Source organism: Cornus florida, unplaced genomic scaffold (assembly GCF_030987335.1).
Source record: "Cornus florida cultivar Cherokee Brave unplaced genomic scaffold, ASM3098733v1 CherokeeBrave_3.0.0_Hap2_Chr11, whole genome shotgun sequence".
Taxonomy (NCBI): Eukaryota; Viridiplantae; Streptophyta; class Magnoliopsida; order Cornales; family Cornaceae; genus Cornus; species Cornus florida.
The window spans coordinates 56,328,071-56,338,779 of NW_026775581.1; the positions used below are offsets into that span (position 1 = coordinate 56,328,071).

General features: G+C 34.9%; 1 protein-coding gene across 1 annotated transcript; it reads right to left on the reverse strand.

The window, feature by feature from the left end:
• Positions 1–452: 452 nt before the first annotated feature.
• On the reverse strand, positions 453–4,183 carry LOC132281111 (ethylene-responsive transcription factor ERF114-like). Its single transcript, XM_059782846.1, has 3 exons — positions 4,095–4,183; positions 3,416–3,663; positions 453–1,048 (listed from the first exon to the last, which is right to left on the reverse strand). Exons 1-3 carry the CDS (start codon positions 4,181–4,183, stop codon positions 453–455), a joined length of 933 nt encoding a protein of 310 aa, XP_059638829.1.
• Positions 4,184–10,709: the final 6,526 nt, after the last annotated feature.

A 10,709-nucleotide genomic window follows, 5' to 3' on the forward strand; every position in this document is an offset into this window, starting at 1 on the left:
AACCTTCAAGTCATTATAAAGCAACTTGAGCCAACATTATTATATTCAAAACCACGCTAGGGCCATATCATAAAACCTTACAAAATAAACTAACATAATCGTATTTGGTGATGCTCCAAGGTTCTTTGATGCATCTCCATCCTAAGTGACAGATATGTAACTTGATGTGATAATCAACATAAATTAGAGGCATTCAACTTTCATGAAATATTGACCACATATGTTGAAAAGCAACATACTCCATCACAAAATCTTCTTTTGATTGTTCAAAATTTCCTGCGCGATACAAAACAAAAATTATCAAACCAACATTTCTTGAAAACCCTTAAGAAGAAAGCTAGGTTTTTTAGCATAAAAAACACAAAATCACAATAGATATAAGATGAGATGTATCCCCAAGTTTTCATGTTTACTAGTACTTCTTATGTCTAGCTCAAGTGAACTTGGATAAACTATCCTTTTGAGTGATCCAAATTGGGATTAAAATCTTCCCAATTCTTGGGAGGATCACAACTTGAAGAACTTCTGGACTGTGATGGAAGTCTTCTAACCTCTCCTCCTTTTTGTTGCCAATTATATGTTGATGCAGATGAGGATGTTGAAGATGAAGACATAGACGGCGAAAGATACATTCCTCTATGGTAGATACCGGATGGTCTGGCGTGGTTCAAATTATGATCCCCACTACCAAGATCTTGTGCATAATGAGCAAAATTAGGATATATATTTTGATGCAGAAGGACTGGATGAGGAGGAGGAGGAGCAACCGGGTCAGCAGACAGTACTCGTTGAGCCATGACACGCGAGTCTTGATGAGTTGTTAAGTAACCCAACTCGGTTCTCCCTTGAACTCTTTCAGGGAAGTTGAGCCTAGCTTTGTTTCCTTTGAATCTAAGAGCGGCTGCATCATATGCGAGTGCTGCAGCCTCTGCTGTTTCGAAAGTGCCTAGCCAAACTCTTGCTGCTTTTTTAGGGTCTCGAATTTCGGCTGCCCACTTGCCCCATGGCCTTTGCCTCACACCTCTATAGTGTCTTCCCCTTTGGTTCCCTTCACAAGGTACATATGTAGCTCTGGCATATCAGGCCACATACATGAAAATAATTTGGCTAATTGGTTTTATGTACTACTATATTCTTTTAAACATGTGTAACTAAAGAAAAAGTTAGCCCAATGCACCAGAGATAATTTTTGTGACTCAAATTCGACATTTAGTTCACAATGGAGCAATCTTACCAGTGCACTAAGCCCACCATCTTTTTAACATATATAACTAGCTATCTATATATATATATATGGTAGTTATAATTAAACTGCAAAAACATGAATATAGCAAATACCACAGACTTTTTCCTAGATTGAATCAGAATGATAAATCATAAATGAAGAGCCAAAATATAAGATATATATATCGTGTGAAATAGTTTTAGTTTATTTTTTTATTTTTTTATTTTTTCATTTCATGCTTTTATTAATTAGCTCCGGCCAGTTGTTCTCATGTTGTTATTAATTACATCTAGTTGTTTTCATGTTATTTTTCAAGGTTTAGGGCATGGGAGAGAGAGGGTGTCCCCAAGCTTAAGCAGGCATGAAGAATAATACTAGTATCGAGATCCATATATATACACGTCTCACTTAACTATTTAAATAAAATTTGGAAATTAATAAATCAATTGTGCTTAGATCATTTCACAAAATTAGGGGGTGGGAGGTAATCAAAGATAGAAAAAATATATATATATATATATATATATATATATATATATATATATACATATATACATATATAAACACGGTGCAAAATATCTATCAAAACCCAGGTTGAAGAAGTAGATAAATTCATGTGGGATAAATGTAAATTTTCTTTCAAGAAAGCTTGGCAGGTATTAAAACTCAGGTTGAAGAAGTTGATTGGTATAATTTTTGCTGGGGAAGAGCTAGACCTAGATGGTCTGTTACTGCTGTATTTGTCCTTCTAAACAAAGTGCCTTCCTTGGTGAATCTTCAAAGAAGAAAGGTCTGCTTGGTGCCTAGGTGTACCCTATGTCACAATGCTATTGATTCAACTGAGCATGTCTTTATAAAATGCAGGTTTTCTCAACGTTTTTGGAGCTGGTTAGGGGAGTTGTTACAATGGAATTTGCATCAGTTTACTGCTGTTTATAAACTGGTTCAAAGATAATCTGTTGTGGGATATCACAAGACTCTGTTTGCTGCTTCACTTTGTGCTAGGCTTTATCAACATAGCTAGTTGATTTCATGCTCTTTTTAATTAGCTCCGGCCAGTTCTTTTCATGTTGCTATTAGTTATCTCTAGCTGTTCTCATGTTGTTATTAATTACATCTAGGTGTTTTCATGTTATTTTTCTAGGTTTAGGGCATGGGAGCAGAGAGAGGGTGTTCCCAAGCTTAAGCAGGCATGAAGAATCATACCAGTGTAACCTTTCAAAAAAAGATTCATACCAGTGTAGAGATCCAGATATATATATATACACGTCTCACTTAGCTATTCAAGTAAAATTTGGAAATTAATAAATCAATTGTGCTTAGATCATTTCACAAAATTAGGGGGTGGGAGGAAATCAAAGATAGAAAAAAAAAAATATATATATATATATATACATGGTGCAAAATATCTATCAAAATACACTAGCAAAACCCTAACCAGTCAGTTGACCAATACAACATCCTAGTTAGGTGTCTTGAAATAGAAGTGGAGGTCATCAACATGTTCAAGTCTATCAGAGATACTATGTTGGAGCATGTTAATTTCTGTATTGGGAATGGTCTGATGTTTCATATGCAAGATCCGTGGTGTAATGGTTTGACCTTTTCTCAAGGATTTGGACATAGAATTTTAAGGTCTCTAAATACTTCCAGATCTGCTACATTGATTATTTTAATGAGAAATGGTAATTGGGATTGGAATCGTTTTCAGGGGCCTGGACTGCAACAAGTTAGAACTTTTCTGAGTTCAGTGCCTGTTCATGATTCCATTGATAAATTCATGTGGGATAAAGGTAAATTTTCTTTCAAGAAAGCTTGGCAGGTATTAAAACTCAGGTTGAAGAAGTTGATTGCATGCTAGACTTTATGGACATGATACTGATCCTGAAGTAGTTGCTAGAAGTTTATTGTTAGAAGTGTTGGATATACACAATACTTCTATTGCGGATATTGCTTGTTAACTACTATGTTTTCTCTTTTCTGGGGTACTGAGATTGTCTCTTTGTCCTTAGCTCTTTTTCTTTCAGTTTTAGGGATTGGATGCTTGTATCCGATCTCTATTAGGTGCTTTTAATTTTCTGTGGGAATGCCCTCTGTGCTTCTCTACATATTTTTGTTTTCTTTTATACAACCACATTTATGAATATATATATATATATATATATATATATATATATATATATATGTTACCTTGATCTTGAATATTGGGTTGAGACTGATGAGGAGGCACAGTTGCACCGCGCTGGGGCATGCATATTGCTAGTGAGCTTCCAGGTGCAGGCACATCAGTGTTTCTAATAACTTGAGTGAGAGCTGAAACCATGGCCGACATGTCTTGTTGAGATCTAGCTGAGTAGACAGGAAAGATATTATTGAGTTCTTCTTCCTCTTCTTTTTTCTCCGATGAATCATCGGATGAAAGGGGCCTCTTCCCATGCCTGTTTAGATCCACTTTATGACCTTAATTTCTTACAACTTATATATATATATATATATATGTGTGTGTGTGTGTGTATATATATATATATATACTTGGTTGAATCTATATATATCATAACATGTAGAAGATGAGGGTTATATATATGTGTGTGTCTGTGTGTGGATCAAGAGATTGAACAGCCAGAGAAGAGGATATATTAAGCTGAAAATGAAGACGTGGAGGAGGTGATCAAAGAGGAAAATAGGGTTTTGATATCATGCTTGCTACAATATAGGAGTGTATATATATATATATATATATATATATATATATATATGGATTCTTATATCCCTAGTTTGCTTGGTCTGAAGACTCCAGTGTGAACAGAACTATGAACAGTATTAATTGGTCAATTTTTCTCAAAAGTGAAATAAATTTATTGAAAAAAACTGTATGTCCAGAGAAGAAAGAAGGCTGATCTGAAAGGAGAGAACAACAATAACGCATTCAAGTGAGCTGGCTAGGCATGCATGTTCCATGACCTTCAATTAATGTGATTATATTGCTTCTGTAAATGGGAATATATATATATATATATAGTCTGGGTTTGTTATATTTTATTGTCAGAATTATTAATTTGTTCTTACTCTTCCGTTAATAATTTGTTTTGGTAGAGTTCGCTCAAAACAGTTTTTAAAATAAATAAATAACGAATTACAAAACCTGATACTCAAAAAAACTAATTAAACCAAGCATGCACTAAGCACCAAGCACTTTACTGTTTTGAAAATATATAGGATGTGAAGTACAGAAGTACTAATAGTACTGTACTACATATCTCACAATATATTTTGATGCTGAAATTTATCCTACATACAGGAAGGGACCCAACAAATTATGTTATTTTTTTAATGTAATTTCTATGGGGATAATATTAAAATTTAATAGGTATATAAAAATAAAAATAAAATCACTACTATGTAAAACTGAAAAAAAAAATTTCATTGGGGGTCAATTAACAGGTCCTTGACTGCCTACATATATATGTGTGTGTGTGTGATCTACCGACTTGAAACATTAGCTAATCAGAGAAAATAAAATAAAAAGATTCCAATTAAGCAAGCCAATTAATATGGTGATTGGTGATCATATTTATTTTAATTAATTGTGATTATGTTAGAAGGTGATAAAATATCACTAGACTAAGTTAAAAGACAAATCAAAAGAGGTAACTTTGATTTTTATTTATGCACTTAATTAATTGAAATATCTACTTTTTGGTGGCTCCACCATGGAGGTAAAGTCACAAAATTGTGAACGTACTTAGACTGGAATTCAACATTTGGAGATGATTTTTTTTTTTTTTTTTTTTTTTAATTTTTTATTTATAGATGTAGAGTTAGAAATCAAATGGTTGGACTTTGAACAATTCAAGAACCATGCAATTTAAGTTTGATCTTTGCTACAGGAGTCAAAGGACTTCTGTCAAAATGAATGCATCTGTGGAATGCATTGTGGTGGGACCAGAGTGATTTTATCTTTTCACTCATATATGAATTATGAAAATTAACCTTTCATAAAATGTGCAATTTATTATTATTATTTTTTTTAACACCAACAAGAGTGCGAGGGCCCAAATTTTTTAACCCGGTGCGTCAGTGATGAACCGAAAGATGACCCGATAACGGATCTGAAATGTAGAAGCAAAAGACAAACAACGGTCTCTAGAGATACAACACGACTTTAAGACATCATTGTGACCCTCAACGAGGTCACGGAACCCAAAGGAATCAAATGCGGAAACAACATTTCAAAAACGGACAAGAATGCACCTAGGGGCAAAATCGTCATTTTCAGCTTCAAAGTGGGTGCCACCGAGTGCACCATTGGAAAGACAACAAAAAATCAATGAACTTAGACTCAAAAATCGCTTGATTCGGAGTCCGGATGAATAAGATATGGCTAACGGAAGAAGAAGAGGCAAAACGGTTCAAAAGAGGCAACCCATGAACATCTAACCGGTTAGGAGACCTTCCTAACCGGTTAGGAAGCCAAAAACAGTGAAAAAAACATTGCCCACACTCATCTAACCGGTTACGAAACCCCTCGTAACCGTTTAGATGTGAAGGGCAGTAAGGGTGCGACCCCAAAACCTGGCAGTAGGGGTTTTTCTGGAAAAATGAAAATTTGAGTGCTTAGATGACATTTTCTGGAAAAACACAAAGAAGAAACCCCCTCAAAATCGAGTTTTCTACGTGACTCGTGAGGTAAATTGAAAATTACATAATGTGAAATACCCAAAATGCCCTCCCAAGAAAACTGGTCCAGAGGGTCCAAAAAGCTGCTAAATTTAAAAACTGAGAGCTGAACTTCGGATGCGATTTCCGATGCCAAGATGGCATTTTCTGGAAAAACACGAAAAAGAAACCCCCTCTAAAATCATATTTTCTATTCAACCATGTGAAGAACGGAATTTATTTCCCAAAGAAAATTCCCAAAATACCCTTAGGTCAGAATATGTAACAAAAGTGAAAAATGAATCCGTAGGAGGCTCATTTCACCAAAGAAGAAGCTTTGCTCGGAAACGACCATGCATGCAAACGTAACCTACATAGTAAGATGTGCTATAATGGTCCATGGCCAAAAAATATGGCTGATGAAAAATATGACCCCCTAACGGCCAAAATGCCAAAAATGAAGTTTGGAACGAAAACTTGGAATTTAAAATCATAATATGGTTTCAAAATGCCGTTTGGCCCTTGGCCACACTACATACATGGTGAATGAATGCTAATGGAAGAATCAAAATGGAATTCCCACACCCAATGCAAACATGGTGAAGAAAAAACTCAATATTTTTTAATACATTCATAATATTCCATGAAGTCAAAAATTACATAGGATACAAATTATATGTCATTGGCCTTCGGCCTTATCTCATACATGTCAAATACATCGTAAAGAGTGTACTCATGTACACATTATATATAAGGAATCAAATGTACACATGTTGACATATAAGACTACAATTGGCATTCCAAGCCAACCTTCACCAAAAATGAAAGTCTCCAAGTCCACGAACCATCCAAGCATAATGAAGACCTCAACTTTGATTCTTATACCTGAAATATGCCCCAGTATCGTAGGGGTGAGTAACATAAAGCTACTCGTAGGAAATGAGCATGCATCGACCTACGTTTTACAAGTTGCATGATTTAATCATTGTGGTTCATTCCACCTAACGTTTATGTCAAAGGTGAGACTGAAGGAGCATCCTAACTACCTAAGATCATTTCTAGCATCAATCACCTCATTCATGCAATTTTAGCAACATAGGTTCATGCTTACACAAAGCAACAACATAGGAGCATGCTTACACAAAACAACAATATAGGAGCATGCTTACACAAGCAACAACATATAGATTCTCAAGGTTATCAACTTGAAGTCTAAAATACAACATCAACTAAATATAACAATTTAGCATAATTAGAATATCTAATACCACACATCAAGACATAGATTCTCTAGGTTATCAACTAGAAATCTAAAAGTGTGAAATCAATTAAATATATCAATTTAGTATGGATGTACTTAACAACATCAAAATCGCCAATAACCAAAACCACAAATTAACAAGGTAAATATGATTGTCAACTTAGAATTGAATGTGAAAACAAACAGTGGAATACTTGGACATCACGCTCGGAATTCTGCCGAGACCTCAATGGTTATTCCGGGCACTAACCCGCAGGGAAGACCACCTTAAGTGCGCACTATCTCAATGACTTAGAGGACTCACGTCCCCTTACTAGAGCCAAACCCTAGCCATCTCAACTCAACAATGTTCCAAGATTCCAAAATAAGCCAAATAAGTTCATAACTTATATATATTGCTACTACATAGTAACAAATTAGCAATATAACTCTCAATTGTGCATAATAAGCATTTCATATCCATAATGCTACGAAATCACAAGCCAATAATATATTCATATTAGAAACGTACTCTCATGAATATAAACTTAATAACAATGCTCTTCAATGCATATAACACAATCTAGTGAATACATCACAAGTTTAAATCCATGCTCTTAAAATAGAAACAACTTCTAAAACATGATTAGATCCATGGATACACAAGATAGAATTTAATTACATCAAAATAATTAAACTCTCTAGATTTCAAATCATTTCCAATTGGCCCCAATTTAATATATGTTAATAGACATATCATGGTCATTACATATATTCACACACAAGCTTAATTAGGCCCATGAAACCACCAAAATAGATTTTAATTAATTCCCTTAATTAAAGTCTCTAGATTTCCAAACTCAACCAAATACTCTCAAATTAAAGTATGTTAACAAACATGCCAAAACTCAATTTAGAAGCATAATACAACTCAATTCCATGTAAGGTATGGTCATGAACTTAAATCTTTCATAAAAAGATAAATATTAATTAAAAAGAGCAATTCTTATTTAATTAATCCAAATTTAATATATGTTAACCAACATATTAAAACAAGATTTTCTACCATACCACAATTCAAATCAAAGTTATATATCATCATGAATTTTAAATCTTATACAAAAAAATAAAAATTAGTAACTTTCTAGATTTGATACAAGGCACATATAGAAGTTGTATAATCATGCTAAACACTCAATACAACACACACAAAATCCTAAAACATTCCCTACCTGCATTTAAGATGAAATCTCAAATCCCCACCAAATTAAATCGGCTCCGAATCCGGCGAAACTCCTAGGTTTTGTCGAGGACAACACCACGAACATGAATCCCAAGGAAGCCCCATCAAAAACACAACTTGACTTCAAACCCGAACTTAAGAAATGGCCAAAACGAGATTCCAATCGGTTGGAATCGAAAGCCTCCCGAGGGGAACAATAAACACAAAGGCATCACCACTTTTTAATGAAGGGAAGAAGTCCAAAAGAGGAGAGAGAAGATGGCAGCCATAGATGGAGCTTGGACCGGCCATGAGAGAGGAGAGAGAGAGAAAAATCTGATTTTTCTTTTTAAGACCTCCTATTTATAGAAAAACTCAAAAAGTGCCCCGAACGGGCCCTGCCGGGTCCGAAAAAGTGGAATTCACGCAGACGCGCTCAAATGGCAAAACTCTGTGAACAAAAAAGATTCCAAATGAGAAAATATGAACAACGGAATAAATAGCGTTGAAAACCGAGTCCCGAGCAGAGAGTTATGCCCAAGACAAGTTTGGTGCAAACTGGGGCCAGAAACCCTGAAACTGGAAAACATCGTCCAGGAGGAAATTCTAAGAGTCCGCGACTCGAAGAAATGTGAAAATGAATCCCATACGAGGATCCAGGCTCAAAACAAGGCATTGAGTAATAACTTTCATTAATTGCACAATGACCCCACAAGAAAGTGAAAACTGCAAAACTGCCCCAGAATGAAAATATCTTCCAAAAGATATTTTCTTAGATACCCCTGAAATAAAATATCTTCAAAAGATATTTATGAAAAACACCCCAAGAAAAGAAAAAGTTTCCAAAAAACTTTGCATTTATGCCCCTATGGGCACCGGGAGCAACCAGAGTACTTTCTCACGAAAGTAAAGATATGTATCTCATGGAAACCACTGAGAATGAAGATACGTGAAGTCAGAAACCAACTTCGAACATAAGAAGTGTGGTTACACAAACAAAGTGACAAACGAGGAAAAGACGAAATAGGGAAAAAGACAAAATAGGGAAAAGACAAAAAGTGAATAGTGTCGTAAAACGAAAAAATGCGGAATTGACTCGGTCCTCAAAGGAAGTTGTCAATCCACTGAAAGGAGTCTCAGAAATCACTCCAAAGCACTTGAGACGACATTAATCGACAAAAAACCAAACTCAGAAGGGAAAAGACAACGGAAAAAAAATTTTATCCGAAAAATCTGGGTCGTTACAAAGAGACTTGAATTAAAGATAAACGGAAGGAATATTGTCAAGAGTTGAAGCATCTAAAAGCCATTTAGGCAAGATTCTCCACTCCAGATCCTCACACTTGGCCGCCAAAGCCCTTCTGCTCACTAAATGAGCTACAAGATTAGCACTTCTAGGCACCCAAGCCAAAGAGGAACCCTTACAAACAAAAAGACGATGAGAAACTGGTTGATGCCGTCGTGTTGCACCAAAAGTTTGCAAAGAGATGAACTAAGAGTGTGAGTGTGCAATGTGGCCAAATTTTAAATTTATAAAAACCACTACTACCTCTAACTAAAAATATAGCTAGGGTGAGTTGGGATTGGTGGGTCGTATTACTATGGAAACAAGATTAGGGTTAGTAGGTCGAGTGATCAAAATGTGGTTGGTTTGGTTAATTAAACTACAATTAAGACTAAATAAGCTCAATATAAAACAAATAATTAAAGGATAGAGAAAACAAGAGAGAGAAGTCTTCGGACTTAGAGGTCACCACTGAGCATCACCTTTCTATACACTCAATTCATAATTAATGAGGAGGAAAACATATGTTGTAACAATAGTGAGTGTGTGTGGTTGTTTCAACAAGTATGGATGACCAATTAAGTATATATCGTCTAAACAATACAATGAATAGCACAATATATCAAACTAAGCTATTAATCCTTCCTTTAAGTTCACAATCCAAACACATCACATGATTAAAGAAAAATACACTACTTGCATTCATAAGTATGGAACATCAAACAACAAGCATAGATTATCCACCCATTTAACAACTAAGGTAACTACACTACATTTAAGCTAATGACATGAAAATTAAACTAATTAAACTAAGGGAGAGGCACAATCCATCAAGAAATGAGCATGAACCATCAAATAAACCATAAGAGCATTCTATTAAGCACTATATCTTGACAATCTCTAGATCTATAGCATCAACACACATAGACATGCATCAACAACACAAGAGTTAGAGATAAACACATGAACATCTATTCTAACATACATAGACATATGGATAGAATGAAATGATTAATTGGAAGAATTAAACCACATAAATCATTAAATAAACAAGATCTATGTATATAAAAATGTCAAAACA

Coding starts and splice junctions, on each gene's coding strand:
- LOC132281111 (XM_059782846.1), bottom strand. CDS start 4,183: ATGGAACATGCATGCCTAGCCAGCTCACTTGAATGCGTTATTGTTGTT. Junction 3,664..4,094: donor CTTTCTTCTCTGGACATACA/GTTTTTTTCAAT, acceptor GGATCTAAACAG/GCATGGGAAGAGGCCCCTTT. Junction 1,049..3,415: donor ACCCAATATTCAAGATCAAG/GTAACATATATA, acceptor TACCTTGTGAAG/GGAACCAAAGGGGAAGACAC.